This window comes from Apium graveolens, chromosome 10 (genome assembly GCF_009905375.1).
Source record: "Apium graveolens cultivar Ventura chromosome 10, ASM990537v1, whole genome shotgun sequence".
Taxonomy (NCBI): domain Eukaryota; kingdom Viridiplantae; phylum Streptophyta; class Magnoliopsida; order Apiales; family Apiaceae; genus Apium; species Apium graveolens.
In genome coordinates this window covers 239,504,499-239,522,480 of record NC_133656.1, presented here as the reverse complement: position 1 = coordinate 239,522,480, position 17,982 = coordinate 239,504,499, and the positions used below count along the sequence as shown (strand labels likewise).

The window sequence follows — 17,982 nt, the reverse complement described above, 5'->3', positions numbered from 1 at the left end:
AGGCGAATGTGCAGCAGAAAATCAAGTCGTGTGCAGATCATCTCACAATATGGGGGAAAGAGATCACGGGTAGTTTCAATACTCGAATTAAGAACTGTCATCTGAAGCTCAAATCTCTGAGACGGAAGCGCGACGACCAATCGATCCAAGAATATAAAGACACCAAACATCAGTTATTTCTCATCCTGGATCAAAAGGAGATTTACTGGCGTCAGAGATTGAAATAGTTATGGCTCAAAGCTGGAGACAAGAACACGAAGTACTTTCATGCAGCTTGCAATAAACGTCGAAATGCAAATCGCATTGATAAGTTAAAGAATAATTCTGGAGAATGGATAGACTGGCAGAATGGTCTACAACAGCTTATTAAGTCATTTTATATGGAGCTATTCACTGCAGCTCCAGTAGCTTTTGATGAAGTTATTAATTGTGTTCCACGGTCGATTTCCGATGAGCAGAATGGTTGGTTAAGCAAGGAGGTGTCTCGAGAAGAAGTTCAAGGTGCATTATTCCAGATGTATCCAGACAAGGCCCCGGGTCCGGATGGGATGACTCCGGCCTTTTTTCAGAAACATTGGGGTATTGTTGGAGAGGACATTTTCCAATTAACAAATCATTTCTTTGCTACAAGTGAGATTCATCAAGGGCTTAACGATACAAATATAGTTTTGATCCCAAAAAAGAGAAATCCTACGACAATGGGGGAGTTGAGGCCGATTGCGCTTTGTAACGTGCTTATGAAAATCATAACCAAGGTGACGGCAAATAGAATGAGAGGTCTACTAGAAAATGTAATTTCGAACACGCAAAGTGTATTCATCCCGGGTCGGCTAATTTCAGATAATGTGATGATTTCTTACGAGATCATGCACTATTTGAAAGGAAAAAGAACAGGCAAAGACGGATACATGGATTTGAAACTTAATATGAGTAAGGCCTATGATCGTATTGAGTGGAATTTTCTTAAAGCTATTCTCCTAAAGATGGGCTTCTCGCCATGGTGGGTCCATCTTGTGTTGCAATGTGTGACCACGGTGGTTTATTCAATCAATCATGGGAAATATGAAATAGGTCCTATTACTCCAACTCGTGGAATCCGTCAAGGAGACCCCTTTTCGCCATATCTATTTATCATCTGTGTTGAAGGTTTATCAGCTTTGAAGGTTTATCAGCTTTGCTGCGAAGACGTGAGGAACGGAGTCTTATTCATGGTGTAAGAATCTGTAAACGAGCCCCCACAGTCACTCATATGTTGTTTGTCGACGACTCATACCTATTTTGTAAAGCAGATCTTATTGAAGCTTCGACAGTTTTAGAGATTTTGGAGACTTATGAAAGAGCATCTGGGCAGCAGGTAAACAGGTCCAAGTCATCGATCTTTTACAGCACTAATGTGCTAGATTACAATAAACAGCCCATTGGTCAAATTTTGAAGATGTCTGAAGCTAGCATGCACTCTACTTATCTGGGATTGCCAAATATTGTTGGCCGAAATAAATCTGCAATGTTAGGTTATCTCAAGGACAAAGCTAATACAAAGATCCGCAGTTGGAACGTTAACCATGTATCACGAGCTGGTAAGGAGATTTTAGTGAAGCAAGTAGCTCAAACACTTCCCAGTTATGCTATGAGTGTATTTCTTCTGCCTTTGGATATTACGAGGAATATTGAGAAAACTTTAACAAATTTTTGGTGGAATTCCTCTCAAACAAATAACTCCCTTGGATGTCTTGGGAAAATCTGTCGAAGCATAAACATGCAGGAGGTATGGGCTTTAGGAACTTTCGAGATTTTAATATTGCGATGCTAGGCAAGCAAGTCTGGTGTCTGATTTCTTTTCCAGATAGCTTAGTGTCTCGTCTGTATAAAGCCAAATACTTTCCTGGTACAGACTTCTTTCATGCAACGGCAGGTCATAACCCGAGCTTTATCTGGAGAAGTTTACTCGAAGCAAAGCAGCTACTCCGGGATGGAACTCGTTGGAGAATCGGGGATGGCACAATCATTCAAATTTTAGATCAACCGTGGCTCTTGTCAAATGATTGTCCGTATATTACTTCGTCTCCAGATCCTCTTCATAACAAAATGGTGGATTCGTTGATGTGCCTAAACGAAAAGAGTTGGGACATGGAAGTTCTGTCGGATGTTCTCAATGAAAGGGATCAGTCATATGTTTTAGATATCCCTCTGTCAGAGTCGAATCACAGTGATACTTGGTTCTGGCTTCATGAGGACTCTGGTATTTACTCTGTGAAATCAGCTTATAAGTTTCTCCAGTCTCAAAAGAGGTCATGGAATGTTAATGAGAATGATAGAATCTGGCAGGTTCTTTGGAAGATAAAGGCCCCTCCAAAATCTCTGAATTTAGTCTGGCGCGCTCTTTCAAATTGTCTGCCAACTCTAGTTCAACTTCAGATGAAACGTGTGCAAGTCCAGGCTATATGCCCTCAGTGCCAAGGTGAACCTCAAACAACTTTGCATGCACTGGTGCAATGTCCATTTGCATCCCAGTGCTGGTCCATTATGTTTCCCAGCGTCCAGGTTAATGTTTCTTCATGCTTTAATTCTTGGCTGGTCACTCTTCTATCTTCTGTCAATGCTCGGGTTCAAGCGAAAATTATCACTCTCTGCTGGGTAATCTGGAGAGCAAGGAATGATCGTGTCTGGAATCAAAAATCATCTTCGGCTAATAAAACAGTTGCTGCAGCAAGGCAGTACCTTACACAATGGACTGAAACCCAATGTAGGTCGTTTGTAACTCCTCTTCAGCCCTACGTAGAAGGAGATGGAGCTTCTAAATGGGTTAAACATCAATCGAACAAAGTTAAGGTATCAGTTGACGCAATTGTTTTTGAAGAGTGGGGTGGTGTTGGTTTTGGAATGATTGCCAGAGATTCTAGGGGGAGTTGGTTGAAGCTCGAGCGCTATTTCACCCTCGGCTGGTTTCTCCGTTGATGGCTGAAACGATGGCCTTCAAAGAGGCCTTGAGTTGGATGATGGAGCGAGGCTGGTATGAGGTCAGTGTGGAATCTGACTGCTATGCAATGGTGCAATATGTTCAGAGTAAAGTCCCCATGAAATCTTACTTTGGTTTGATTATTGAGGAATGTCGTTCTATGCTGCAGCGGCTAAACAAAATAGATTTGTTTTTTGTCAAGCGATCTGCTAATATGGTTGCCCACCATTTGGCTCGGAAATCATATTATTTGTCTGGTCGTATTCTTGATAGGAGGTCTGTTCCTGTCTTGATTCAAAATTGTATTTCTGCGGATTTAATTCCTTAATAAAATCTCAGCTTTCCGTCAAAAAAAAAAGTGGAACATATTTATGAAGTAACTTGTTAATTTGGGAAATATTACACAAATTTCCTATCATTTTTATGATTATTATAAATTTCTAAAAGTAAAAAGTAAGATAAAATCGGTAACAATATTTCCGGAACAAAACTAAAAGAGGCAAAAATCTAGGAGGCCTGTTCTGAGTGTCTGACTAGTGACTCGCAGTTTACACATGTACTTAGGTTGTTGACCAATCAGTGACTCAACTCTCCTCATTTCTGTGAAAACTGAAAAGTACTGAAAACTGAAAAGCACAGCCAGGTCTCTCTCTCTCTCGGCTAGTTGTATAATCTCTCTCTCTCTCCCTCTCCCTCTCCCTCTCCCTCTCTCCCTCTCTCCCTCCCTCTCTCTCTCTCTCACTCTCTCTCTCTCTCTCTCTCTCAATATAGTATCTTTTTCCCATAAGCATCCGTGTATAGTTATGTTAATGTATGTATATACTTCTCTTTATTATTGTTTTATGCAGGAAGTTTTTTAGTTCCTGGGAAAAAATATTAATTTGAGATTTGAAGCATGACCAGTTTTGAGCATCAGTTTGCTTATTACCAATCCTATAGATGCATGCCTAAATTATCAAGTTATTCTAGAACTGGAATCAGACAGTTTAATTATCACATTGTCCCGTTTCGATATCACTTGATTTCCCAAAACGTATCCCTCATTAGGCACAATGTGTGTACAAATTTCCAGAAACTGACTAGGTGTAAAGGCCAAACTAGACCAGCCATTTCCATGAATTCAGAGTATGGTAATCGGAAAACTGAATCAATTCAAGAAGATACATATGGAAAGAGCTTCTGGGGTGCGGTTAGTTTGATCATTGGCACTGCTGTAGGCCCTGGAATGTTGGGATTGCCTGCTGCAACTATAAAATCAGGCCCTGTTCCATCAACAGTTGCTATTATTCTGTCATGGATTTATGTCATTTCCTCGATTTTGCTTGTGGCAGAGCTCAGTTTTGCGGTTATGGAGGAAGATAATCTTGCTGAGGTGAGCTTTACTGCTCTTGCAACGAAGACTTTAGGAAGTCACATTGGTTCTTTTGTTGCTTTAGTGTATGCGGCCTTGAGTTTTTCTTTGTTAGTGGCTTGTGTTTCGGGTATTGGATCGATAATCTCTCAGTTGTTGCCTTGGTTAAATCCTGTAATTGCTCATGCCTTGTTCCCTTCTGCGGCTGGAGCTGTAATCTGTTTTTTGCCATTCAAGGCCACTGATATTGCTAATAGATTGTTATGCTTCATCATGCTATTTTCCATTACTTCACTAGTAGCTATCGGCTTATCTGTTGGGAGAAGCAGTTTACTTGGTTCCTTTCTACACGCTTCATGGAGGGTCTCTTCGATCTTGCCTGCTATTCCTGTAACTGTACTTACATTGGGATTTCATGTAATCACCCCTTTCATTTGTAAGATTGCGGGGAACACTGTCCATGAAGCTCGAAAAGCAATTCTTTTTGGTGGTTTTGTTCCACTGGTCATGGTTCTGTCATGGAATCTGATTGTTCTTGGCCTTACCGGGCATAGTCATGCCTCAATATCTAAAGACCCTATATCAGTGCTGCTCTCAGTTAACCCGTCTGCACTGACAGCGGTTCAAGGTTTTGCATTTTCAGCTCTGGCAACCAGCTATATAGGATATGCTGTTAGCTTTCCAAAGCAGGTGATTGATACCATAGACTTAATTTTTTTTGGATCAAACAGAAATGTAGGGAACTCTCAATCTTTTAAAGGTTCTGTTAAGAACGGAGATGGAAAAGTTGGTTTCGTTACCTATTCCCAAATGTGCAGCGGGGATGTGGGGAGGATTATGTACAGTGATGCTTCATTAGATGTTAAGCCACGACATAATCTGAGCTTGTTACAGAACATTGTAGTGCCGCTTGTACTAGGCTGTCCAATTCTTGTGGCATCATTCTTCCGCTCAACCTTTTCAGCTGCACTCGACTTTGCTGGCATCTATGCAAATTGTTTTCTGTTTGGCATTCTTCCTCCAGTAATGGCTTACATCTATAAAACCAGCAAAAATCAAAGGCAAGTCCCCTTTATATTTATCTAAAGCTACTTGCACTAATTATAAAGAAACCAGCACATTTTGGAATTGGTATCAGTTTCTAAACTTTAATGTTGTGTGTTTGCAGGTCATTCTCCATTTTGCCTGGAGGAGATTTCACACTTCTAGCTCTTGTATGCATTGCCATTGTCTTGGGTGTATGGCATTAAAGGCCAGTAAGGATATCTAATGAAAATCGCAACTTTAACAACCTTTTATTCAAGATTAAACTACTACTATGTAGTAAAATATTTCAACTCAGCAGGACTATACAATACCAGCTTTTGGGTTGACTATACAATACAAGCAGTGACTCTCCTAGTTCATTGCTATGTAAAGAAAAAGGACAAATCATTAGAACAGTTGTTACAGTTTCGCAATCACTTACATCCAGCTCTGACGCTGAATATCCAAGATTCAGGTTTGTCAGTTTTGCATTCTGCTTATGTTTCTTTTTCCGGTAGCATCATTTATCTGCACATGAATGTAAGATCTGTGTACAATGTAGTTAATTTTATACAAGATTACTGATCAATGTGCATAATGCTCATTTGGTTAATTCTTAAACTGTATAACTACAATAATTAAGAACTGCATTGTGAATATTTTCTATGCAGGAAGTGTTTTTCTAGTTTAGGTGGGAAAATTATACAATTGAGATTTGAAGTATGAGCAGTCTTGAGCCAAGTTTAACTGCATTTTTGGGTAAAGCAAGTAGATGTAGTGACCAAACTAGAGCAGCCATTTCAATCAATTCAAACTATGAAAATGGAGCTACTCAACAAGCTCAACAAGAAGCTAGAGCAGCCATTTTAATCAAGAAACACATGAACTACTCAACAAGTTCATGTAAAGATCACGAGACTTAAATTAAGGGTTACATTGACCAGTAAACTTGATTAGATTGGGGGAGGCTTCAGAGTGCACAATTTTAAGAACAAAGAGAAAGATAACTGCACAGCAGACTAGAAAAACTATTTCCCTTTACATCTGAGTCCTAATCCTCTGATTTCTTGCCTTGATTAGGGCACATTGTCTTAACTAGTTGAAATTCATTAGTACTGCCACAATTTGGTAAAAAAAATTATGATCTTATTGCCAGAAGTTCATCAATTCACATATCGTATACATGCATATATGAAAGAAAATACTTAAACAGATAAAGAAATTACAGGAGGAGGCCACTAGTTTACTATTTCACCAAGGCATCATGCAAGAAGCACCTCTGCCACAGCCAAAGTTAACCTTGACATTGTCCTCTTTTTTTGATACTAAGAGCGATTGCAGGCTTCTTATCCACGAGCTTGATAGATTTAAACACATTACCTTCAACCTTCTTGGTTGTTTCCAGCTTAACATCTTCAACTTTTGGTGGCTTCATTGCCACCGCTGTCTGTTGCTTTGGACTATTCACAGTCCTAGTTGACCGACAGCAACTCCTTCCTGAACAGCAGCTCTTCCTCTCCATCTTTGCTAGCTTTATTTTCAAAATAATACACTGAGATAAATATGTGAGATTGAAGGGAATGGTGAAAGATGAAGAGAAAATGTAGTTGTATATATGCATAGTTATGCTATTGGACCTCGTTCTTGTTCATGTATAGTATTGAAGTTCTTGTTATGGTGTTGTATAGTATTAAAATGTTCACGTATATTTTGTATATATAATTACAATGCGTAATCTGTATTGAGTTGGTTGAGAGCACTTGTAGAGTTGTAGGCGAAGAGTAAGATGATACAGTATTTGGTAGTAAATCATTCAAAAGCTGAACACAGAATATGCAGAACTCCATGGTTGATATTTAGCAGCTATATAAATACTGTACATTTGTGCATTCACTAATGCTATAATGTGTCTAGTATTAGTACATCAGTAGAGGCTCTGAAACTAGCTCTTGTACATTGTAAGCAAGTATAGCAAAGCATACTTGAGACTAATAAATACACTTTTTGGTTATGTTATTAGTGACACTATCAGCCATGATATTACTTCAAACTCTGGAGCTCTGGAAGAATGTGTTCATCAAAAATGGTAGTGTACGAAATCTAGGTTTCCAATTCAGTCATGAATTCGAAAGAAACTGCCCCTTGTATTCATTGCATTTGCTTCATGAAGTAGTAAAATCCAGATAAAATCAGCTTTCTCAACCTTGGTACAAGACTATAATCTCTTTAAGACCCCATCATAGTTTCACTTGTGTACTTGGTGAAAGCACTGGATACTTTCTTATTTTGCTGCTGAAGCATTCCGGCCAAACTGAATAATCATTGGCTTGCCTTTGTACACATATCCATTTACCACATTCTGCAACCAAAAGTAAATCTTGAAACACAGGTCCATGTAATACAAGATGAAGAATACGTATGTCTAAGATTTATTAGGAAAAGAACTTGTGATGTTCACTTGATTGTTAAACCGTCCAAGAATATGCAATATCAAATAAAACTCATTATGCATAGTAAATGAAAAAGTAATGTTTCCCTAAAAGTGTGATGTAACTAGTAAATGAAATTTGAAATTGCGGTAAAATATGCTGCAGAAGACAAAATACACTGTGGAAAAGGATGCGAAAATAAATAAGAGATGAGAGAACATTATGCAGAATAAAAGGTAATACAACCTATTCCCGAAGAAATTTGGTAAAAACATCTCCTAGGAAGAAAATTTATAATCCAATTATAGAAATATAATATAACCGAAGCATCTATATTCTAATGTAATTAAAGTGCGTACTCAATCAGATCAGGCATAATTTATTTTTTTGCTAATTTTTTTGCTTACTGGAATTTCTTAAATTGCAATTCTTTAGGCATAATTTTAAGTACCATTATAGAGTAACGACCATTTGCTTATTCAAAAAATTTTTTGCATCACCTTCTATTAGGAATCAACATTAATCTGGTCTAAACCTATAAGTATACGGCACAATGGACAAATAAAACTTTTCAAAGAAAAGAACTGAACCAGTCAAACCTTCACCTATCACGCACATTGTTGCGTATGATCTGTGATTTATCCCAAAATCTCCTCCACATATTATTCAACAGTTTCAGCTGATTTGCCTATTTTAAGCAGCTGGCGAGTCACAATCATCAAAAGTACAGGATCATATCATTGAACCACGAGTAAAAGGCTGACAATGCAACTGTTGTTTAATTGAACATTAAATTCTCATGTCTTTAGGGTCTTCGCCATGTAAACCACGTCTATTCTTCTTCATGGACTCAAAACAAGCGTCGGGGAAACTAATTTTAGTTGTTTGGAAACTACCAAGTTCACTATATCTACAATTCATGAATTAATAATTACTCTCGTGTAGGCATAACTTTTACTGCTTGGTTGACACAAATATATGCTATGTCTCGATTGTTTATAATGGTGTAACTAATAGAATGTACATGAATATCAGATTTCCTGAAACACTGATAAGAAGACTGTGTTGAAAAGTTCTTATTTTCCACTACTACTGCTATTAACTATGTTTTCTTTCCTTCCTAAAAGCTTGCATTGTTTGGTCAAAATGACCACGAATCTACTACATAAATATGTGACATACTATACCTACTACAAGCTGGAAAAAAAGATGAAAGTAAAAGATATACTATAAATATTAGATATAGCCAGCATATTAGGTACAATTACAATATATGACGAGATACATACCAGTGCATGATGAGCAATTTCAATAGAAGGGAACGTTAGAAAAGCTTGACCCCTCATTCTTCCCTCCTGAAAATTAACAATTGAAACAGAATCATATCTGTATCAGTGTGCGACTTACTTACTTCTGTCCGGAATTCTAAATTATACATGGTGATGTGTTTCACTGGACTGACTTGCCTTGAAGTAAATAGCAACGGGGATTCCAATATTATTATAAAAATGAAATTCATTCACTGTAGTAATTCTGAAGAGGCACTTAGCATTGATCTGCTTTGCTCAACTCAGCTGGCACATTACTAACTGAACTGCGCCACCTAATAATAATCTAATTGAGTCTACTAAACCCTACTAGCCAATTGCAACCCTAGCTGCCAAAGACTTGCGAATGAAATATCTGGGCATTCATCTGTAGCTGTTCCTATTTGTAGCTAACCTGATTGGAAGGGGCCCCGCGGCAGGCAACCAAGTCTGCTAACCTTCACTCAATTGGAGCGACTACCGCTTTTCTTCACCACCCACATTCTCTTTATCGAATCCTTCTAGAGCTCTTTTTTTGGTCCTCATACTTCATAGTCCAATGGGAGCAATAATTTCCAGGAACATTTGGAAGAAACGAGTTGCTAAAAAAATTCTTATTATGCCATATGGCGGTTAAGGAAAACTTGATCTACTTTCAACTCTAAGTTTTTTAACTCGCCTGGTTTTCAAAGTTAGATTTACTTGTTGGATTACTGGATTACATATATATTTGTTTCTGCGTTTCGTTAAACTACAATTACTTATATTTTAAAAAAGTACAATTTTGGTACTTAATCTTACAGATAAGTGCTTATATTTCAACAAAACGGAGGACCGAGCAGCCACAAAGTTTCATCTCCTACCTTTCAATTTACCTAGCGAAATCATTGCTTTGTTACGCAAAAGTTGAGCAATATATTATTTTTTTAAAATTATATGACTATGATACAAGCAATTGAAAAGGTAGATATATTATATATACTTCAAAATTAAAACTAAATCAAGATAACCTGCATTAATTTGATGCTCAGATTTGATTTAGCTCCAGCAATGCTCTCAAAAAAAGCTCCTGCAGCACATCACAATTAAAACGCATTATGGTTATGACTAAAGATAAGCCACTTAATGGACCATACATAATAATGAGCTTACCGAATATGAAGTAAAAGTCATCAGCAATCACATCTTTTGATAAGTTTTTTATGTACAGCACATTAGTCGGGTTCCCAGCTGTATAGTTCTGCAAAAAAACCCAGAAAGCTGCCGCATTACAAGTCACTCATAACCAACATAAGCTTCTGCCATCAACCACATTGATTTTTTACAATATCACATGGTCTTCACTATTTTTAAAGAACTTAAGGGAACCTATTATTTGTGAGCAGGCTAAACAAACAACATAATGTATTAGAAACAAGGACACTTGCTAAAAATCTTTTAGAAACGAAGTCCCCGCATTAATTAAGTACTTGCACTTATTCAAGAAATGCCTAATTAGTAATAATTTCAGCATGACTTGGTAAATTATATAATTAAAAGGAAAACCTTTACATATTCTTTTCCATTATGCAATTGAGATATCTTCGGTGCATCTCAATAGTTGAATCTTACAAACTACCCAGTTCGGACAATATTGCGGTAGTTGAAACATAATGGAGGGAAATTGAAAGCACCTGAGGTTCATACCCCTTTGACAGACCGAAACTAGGCATAATTTGAGTATGGATATGTATTTATGTAAGATAGAGCGGAGCGAAAAGTATCCGGGTATTTTAGAGGAACTACGGTGTTGAAGGTTCTAGCTTTAAGAAACTACCATATTGGTTTGAATAATTTGATATTTAAGAGATATAAAATCAACGCTAAAGTATATCTTTCACGGTTTTATATAGTTAATCGCGGTACCTTGAACATTGGAAGTGAAAGGATTTCTTCAGGAGGCAACTTTCCTTTTTCCAGTTCTTCTAAAGTTGCACATGGTTTGGGATTGAAATTATTTTTGTCAGACTCTACTTTTGATGCACTATCATCTTTTTCGTCATTTTGAATTTGTCTAGGAGCTATTTTGATCTGCACATTAATCAAAAAGCATCAGAAAACATTCAAGGAAAATAATCATTAACCACAATGCGTTTCTAAAGAATAAACTATAACCTGTAGGACAGGGTTGTTCTTTTTTATCATTGGGATTTCTTTAGCAGTCAAGGTAGCCTGTTTCAACCCAACAGCCTCATGATCCACATCCTTGTCAACTGCAGGGCCAACAATATCTTCTCTCTTGTTGCGTTTGCGCTTACGTCTCACCGTTTTTAGCACTCCTTTATAGTGTTCTGAATCGCCTGCCTCCTGTAAATTTTATAGGTGATTTACTAAATATGTAAAATTTAATGAAAAAGGTCATCTTAACTGAAAAAACAAGAATATACAATGCTAACAGGTCACATTACTATATCTTACACAGTTACATAAGTCAAAGCTAAGTACCATTCGGGATCATACCATTATAAATAGAACCCCAGAACTACAGAATTTATAGTGGAAGTCTAATATTCTGAGAACAAACAGAGCATGAAAATACGGGTATATAACAGTGAATGGGGGTTACAAAAGCAAATTAGTACCTCTTCTGAGGACTCCATCTCTGATTCACCACTAGACAGATACGAAAAATTTGTACTCTCTGGTATAGCTGGTGGTAGTGGAGGTGGTGGAGGTGGGAGAGGCTCAGGTACTGATGGTGGCAGAGGTGGAGTGGGCAATGCCATACGAAATGGAGCTGGAATATTCATTTTGTTCATCAAGTGCAACACCTACAAATACGTATGAACAGTGCACAAAAAACACACTTATGAATACTACTAGACTGCTAATTTACTGAATGATCATAAATCCATGATTGCAGCAGATCGGCAAGAAGAGATAAGCGAACAAAATTTATAATCACATTCACATGAGACTATAAATATTCATTTTACCTGCGTGTAGAATCGAGGAACAGCAATAAGCGCATTAAGAATGTTAGTTAGTATGTTTCCATCTGGCGGAGGGTAGGCATACCTGCAACACAGCTACATTAGCAAGCTAAACGCAGACCTTTCATTTAAGAATTTTATTGAAATTAAAATAGCAATCAGACAAGTAATAATCACTAGCCACATGTATCTTAATTTTGCATGTCACTTGTGCCTGTATCTTACTACCTTTAAGAAAGAGCACATATTTAATATTTAATTATGCATTTAAGTTTCCTATTGCATCAGCAAAGGCCTTGTCTAGTTTCTACGAATATGCTACTATTCAAAGCCCGAAATTCCGCTGTACAACTAACAATCACTATAAGAGTCCTAATTTTAACATTACCGACATCAGATGTCACAATCAACAAATCTCAATTTCATACATATATGGTTTGGTGAAATTCCCAACCTGTGAAGATAGCAGCTAACTATTAAATCAAGTAACGCCTCTTCGGACTTTGCACTAGACTCTTTGGACTTGTCGTGTCTATTAACATGCCCATTGGCTATACTGCCATAGGAAGTTGTTACAATTTATCAGAGATATGTAAGGCAGTTATGTCAGGGAGAATTGAAGGTTGTATAAGAATGACGAGTACATATCAAATTTGGGATCAATTGGTTTTCAAGGCCTCTTTTCTAAAATTATTGTTACGGCCTCTTCCAATCTGATAGTACTGCAAGATCAACTGGTTTAATGATATGATAATGAAAACTATATTAATGAATTATAATTTTAAATTTATCATAGTTAAATTCCTGGCTAACTATGAATAAGTACACTTATTTAACGGATTCCAGCATTTGAGGGACTCATTTCCCCACCATGTATATTAAAAAGAAACCTCAAAAGTAAAAGCTATAGTGCAAAATAGAACATACTCAAGGTGGGGAGGGAATGGGTAGTCAACGCCAAGTCTTTCAGCTATGGGTTCACTACCAGGTAAGGAGCCTATCTTGGCTTCTGAATTCGGACCTCTCCCAACGGGAGCATCATTCGTTGAAGATGTGGACTCCTTCTTTGGCTGAGCTTCAAGTTGGGCTTTACTATTCTCTGTTGGTCTGCTAGCTCTCTCCACTGACAAGACTTTACCAAGAAACCGCAATCTGACCAAAATATTATCAAAAAATAGTTTGAAAACACTGGTGACAAGGAAATTTTTTATGTAAAGATCAACAAGCATGTGAAACATAATGCTTCATTTGGTTAGAGAATGGAATGGGGAAGGAATGGAATGTAAATTTGTGAACAAAATTTAAGGGGGAATAAAGGAGGTAAGAGGGAAGTGCAAAAGAAATGGGAGAGTACAAATCTTCTATGATAATGTTTGCAAGGGAATTGAGTAGGAAGGCGAATAGAGCATTCCTTTTAAAACTGGGGTATGTAAGATCTAGTTTATATTGTTAACAATAGATTGGATGAACAAATGTAATTATATATACTGGCCCAGTTCCATTCCTTCCCGAATTCATTCACCCCGGCCAAATATTACAATAATGAACAAGACTGACGATTAAATAGCAATAGATATATCAGATATCTATAGATTAAGCAAAGGATATTGACATTCATCTTGAACAATATGGAGGGAGAATGTACCCATTCAATTGGCGTAGTGCTTGAAGTGCAAGAGCCTCATTTGTGAAATCCACAAAAGCACAGTTCCTTACTCTGAAATTTAACATTTTGAAATGCATATCAACTATAAAGAAACACAAACTACAGCACATAACACCTTAAAGAGATGAAAAAAATTAAACTAAGAAAGCAAACAAAGCACATACAAGTTTACACTCCCGACGTGTAACAATACATCTCGTACGTATCTCATCAAGCTAAACTACCGCAACGTCCCATACCTTAAACTTGAACATTGTGGTACGCAATATTATTTAAATACATTAAGTAACATAGTAACATACGAAATTAAGAGGGGCCAATTTCTAAAACGGTGAAATTCATATCCCTGCTATGTCGGAGACTCAACAGGAAAGGAACAATGGCAAAGCGTCTAGTAAACATTGCAGAATTTCATGGACTTGCACACCTAAGCGTGAACACACATATAATAACAACAGTAAAAAAAATGCGTCTGAATCATTAAACGTAACAACTATAACTCTACAAGTATCATATCAACAACAATGTCATTAAAACCATACTAGAAACCAGTAATTTGAAACTCCTACATTACCTCCCACTAGTACAAGCACGTACAGAAGAAGCACCATAATACGAAAAGAGCTTATGCAAGGTATCATTAGGAATAGCTTCCGGGAGGTGACGAATCAAAAGAGTAGCTACTCCCTCCTCAGCAGCCTTCTGCATTGGCTGCACTTCTGCCACCCCTTGATACCCATAATGCTGCGGAACTTGCGGAGTAAAAAATTGAGCAGGAGGAACACCAGACATTAAGCAACAACACCAATCCCTTCAACCTATTAGTGCCATAACCAAATAATCAAACTATCAAAACACATACACAATCAAGAACCAACAATTATCCTATAAAAAATAATAAAGATTATACTCAAACTACTCAGAATTAACTAATTTATCAAACAAAACACAAATTGTAGGTATATACTTAATGGGCATGCTAAAGATGAAAACTTTAAGAGCAATTTCAAGAATAGTTCTTTCAGACATTACATCAAACACCTTGAATGCATAACTAAATGTACTGTAAAAACAAGAGATTAGCTTACGATAAATTAAAAGGGTGATTTTAGAGATGATTCAGGTTGGTATAGTGAAGCGGGAGGAGAAGTTTTGGTTTCGCAGAGGGGGTTAAGTGGACCGGGTAGAAGGAAGCCCAAATTGTTAAGAGTTTTTGTTAGAGTTCTAGTTTTGGACTAATGGGATAGTTGTTTTAGTCTTGCTTTATATGTGGGCTTTTCTTTGAAACCTTCTGGGCTTGCTCAGGTTGTATCGTAAAGTTGCATCATGTGATATAAAATTTAGACTAATTAGCACTTTGCATCGTAAAATTTTGGTTGAATCTCGCTTTGGTACCATTACTTTTAACCTTAACATTTTGCATCCTAAACTTAAAAAACGGTGACTTTATACATCCCTTTAGTAGTTTTGACGTTAACTCAGACGTTAACGTTAATTGTCAGATGGGTATTTTCGGTAACTTTTTTATATTTCAGTTTGCATCCTAAAATTTTCCTCAAATTTAATTTTGCATCCTAGAGTTTTGTAATTCATGTTATCAAAAAATAATTGTAATTTCGAATTATCAAAAAATAATCAAGTTGTATTATTTTTTATATTCACATTGGGATTTTAAAACTGTACCATTAGTTAATTTGGTATATGATTTTTTAACTCGGAATCTTTACTATTTTGGTTGTATATTGAGTTCTAAAAGTCAATTTATAAAATTTTATGATTCACGCGAAATTTTAAGAATTTTATAATACGGTATTACTTTATTTATAAAATTTACAAATCATAAAAGCATAAGTTATTTATGAATTTAAGTATATATTTTAAGTACTGTACAATTAGATATCATAGAATATTATATAATATTTACCGTTTAAAATAATTTTCAAGTATTAGGATCAGACTATCTTTAATTATTCTCATTCCGCTTATTTTATTTAGCTAATGATTATTTACTCTTTTTTCTTAATATAATACTCCCTCCGTCTCATAATTGAGGCTACTATAGTACCATAATTGTTTTTTTAATTTTTTTTTTGTATAAAAAATTGAACATTAAATTTCTATTTAGAATAAAAGAATTTAAAAAAATTGAGACAACTATATTTCATAAGAGTTTTAAAATGCGTGTCGAGTCCCCGTCGCCCAATGTAAAGAATTGGGTGGGATAAAGGGAATATTATATTTCGACTTATTATATTTCATTTTAAATTATATCAAAACTTGAAAAAGGAAATTGAATTATTTTAGATAAATTTATTTATTTTCTTAAAATAATTGTGGGATGCAAACTGTTACAGTATAAAGTTATAGACCTAAAATGAGATTCAAGATAAAATATGAGATGCAAACTGTAATTTAAGTTTGCATAAATTTTTTTAAAATATACATTACTAGAAATACCGTTCTGACAATAACGTTAACGTCAGAAACGTTAAAGAGGTGCTTATTGATGGCGTTTCTAAATTTTTGGGTGCAAACTGTTCTAGTTTAAAATATTAAACCTAAAGGGAGATTCAGCCAAAATTTTGGGATGTAAAGTGCAAATTAGTCTAAAATTTATCAGACTAAGTTTGCTAAATCCATTTTCATTTTCATTAAATTTTATCGGATTCGGATCAAAACTGGTCACACGTCGGATACTTTAGACGTCCATCCATATCTTCGATTCATTTAATTTTATGGGTAAACAAGAGGATCTCATATATCCGTTTATCTTTTTACATTCAGAAAGAAAAAAATTATACCACATACAAAAGGAAAAATATTAACACTTCAGATTACAAAATTAACTAATAATCCAATTAAAAGTCCATACTTTCTACATTATAACAAAATGCTAAAATGGAATCTTAAAAATAATTATTTTTTGGAGGAAAAAATTCCATTCAGATAGAAGATTAGAAATTTCAATGCCCGTAAAATATAAAAAAGGGTGATGTATAAAAATAAACAAAAAATAAATATTCTAATCTATGCAAATATAGCAATGTCACAAGTATCTCCAACCCATTACATCAAATTGGTATAAATTTTATACCAAAATAGTGTAAAATCACACTAAAACTTATACCATCTTCAATCCATTTACATCAAAATTTATATCAAAAGGAATAATTTTCATTTTAGAAGCATATTGTTTTTCTTTGTAATATACTTGTACTAAATTATCTACTAGCAAATAAGTAATCAACTTAGAATATTTAGAAAGACTTAAAAACATTTAATATTAATACAAACTCAAATTATACTTGTAATTAATCATTTAAATTTCCATATTCCTCCCATAAATTAGATATGAAGGAATTTTGAGAAGAAAATAAAATTATAGCTAAATATTTGAGCTCAAGTGACTTGCCGGACTATACGTTGTTTGATTTTTAATATTTCCTCGAGCATGTATTATGTGAGAGCATGTATTCACTGACACGTGCATAAATGAAAATATTATTCAATTAATGCATAAACTTTTAGTTTTATTATATTTTATCTCATTTCTAAATATTCATGAATTTGTTATTTAAAAACATGTATGTATGTATCTAAATTATATAACTTTTATCATTTCAATAAGTATAATAAAATTTTAAATGTCAAACAAAGTTCAAATTTTATTAAATTAATAATTTGTAAATCAAAAAATTTAAAAAAAGAAAGATAACAAAAGTGTATAGAAGTATTTGGGTACAAAAGAAATAATTTTTTTTTGAAAGAATAGAAGGATGGTATTGTAACGGGGTTAGTATCACTTTGGTCACTGAACTAAGAGGCATGTATCAAAAGGTTCACTATAGTAATTGGGGTATCACTTGTACCACTACAGTGGAGAGTAATGACACACCGTTAAAGTTGATGTGACAACTCGGGTCAAATCCCGAGCCTTTTTCGAAAACTGGGTCAAGTTCCGATTCCGAATCCGAAATAAGCCAAAGCCTATTGTCCCAAATGCAGCCAACTTGGGTAACGACTAGCCCACCACAGGCCCCCAAAAGATCATGATTTGTTGGTGCACATAGTAGTAGTACTTCACCTTATAAACTAAACAAAAGTCCCAAAACTCCTCGATACGGGACTGAGGTGTTACAGTTGACATGTTGATTTGATGAAAAACGTAACCCCTATGTCGTGGGAGCATATGTGGACACACGTGGACACTCTCTCTCTTACCCCGTCTCTCTCTCTCTCACTTTACCCTCTCTCTCACGTATGCCACCAATTTCC

General features: G+C 35.7%; 3 protein-coding genes across 7 annotated transcripts; 2 read left to right on the top strand and 1 right to left on the bottom strand.

Annotated features, from left to right (window-relative positions):
* The first annotated feature begins 1,249 nt into the window (after positions 1 to 1,249).
* LOC141692156 (uncharacterized) lies at positions 1,250 to 2,955 on the top strand. The gene is made up of 2 exons (XM_074496894.1): positions 1,250 to 1,577; positions 1,892 to 2,955. Exons 1-2 carry the CDS (start codon positions 1,250 to 1,252, stop codon positions 2,953 to 2,955), a joined length of 1,392 nt encoding a protein of 463 aa, XP_074352995.1.
* A 531-nt stretch (positions 2,956 to 3,486) lies between these two features.
* On the top strand, positions 3,487 to 7,146 carry LOC141693151 (uncharacterized). 3 transcript variants are annotated; one of them, XR_012563028.1, is made up of 4 exons: positions 3,487 to 3,599; positions 3,805 to 5,368; positions 5,476 to 5,808; positions 6,562 to 7,144. XR_012563028.1 is itself a non-coding variant. In XM_074498166.1 (4 exons), the coding sequence occupies exons 2-3, from the start codon at positions 3,852 to 3,854 to the stop codon at positions 5,555 to 5,557; spliced, it is 1,599 nt and encodes a 532-aa protein (XP_074354267.1). In that variant the 5' UTR covers positions 3,487 to 3,599; positions 3,805 to 3,851; the 3' UTR covers positions 5,558 to 5,563; positions 5,653 to 7,146. The 3 variants fall into 3 exon arrangements, 2 of the variants coding, with proteins under 2 accessions (XP_074354267.1, XP_074354266.1); XM_074498166.1 differs by having other exon boundaries at positions 5,476 to 5,563; positions 5,653 to 7,146; XM_074498165.1 differs by having other exon boundaries at positions 5,476 to 7,146.
* A 12-nt stretch (positions 7,147 to 7,158) lies between these two features.
* LOC141693152 (U11/U12 small nuclear ribonucleoprotein 65 kDa protein) lies at positions 7,159 to 14,954 on the bottom strand. 3 transcript variants are annotated; one of them, XM_074498167.1, is made up of 13 exons: positions 14,796 to 14,954; positions 14,282 to 14,525; positions 13,687 to 13,758; positions 12,969 to 13,193; positions 12,045 to 12,126; positions 11,691 to 11,879; positions 11,224 to 11,415; positions 10,975 to 11,139; positions 10,222 to 10,309; positions 10,080 to 10,138; positions 9,052 to 9,117; positions 8,362 to 8,450; positions 7,159 to 7,692 (listed from the first exon to the last, which is right to left on the bottom strand). In XM_074498167.1, the coding sequence occupies exons 2-12, from the start codon at positions 14,497 to 14,499 to the stop codon at positions 8,364 to 8,366; spliced, it is 1,443 nt and encodes a 480-aa protein (XP_074354268.1). In that variant the 5' UTR covers positions 14,500 to 14,525; positions 14,796 to 14,954; the 3' UTR covers positions 7,159 to 7,692; positions 8,362 to 8,363. The 3 variants fall into 3 exon arrangements, with proteins under 3 accessions (XP_074354268.1, XP_074354269.1, XP_074354271.1); XM_074498168.1 differs by lacking the exon at positions 14,796 to 14,954 and adding an exon at positions 14,675 to 14,696; XM_074498170.1 differs by lacking the exon at positions 8,362 to 8,450 and having other exon boundaries at positions 7,163 to 7,692; positions 14,796 to 14,953.
* Positions 14,955 to 17,982: the final 3,028 nt, after the last annotated feature.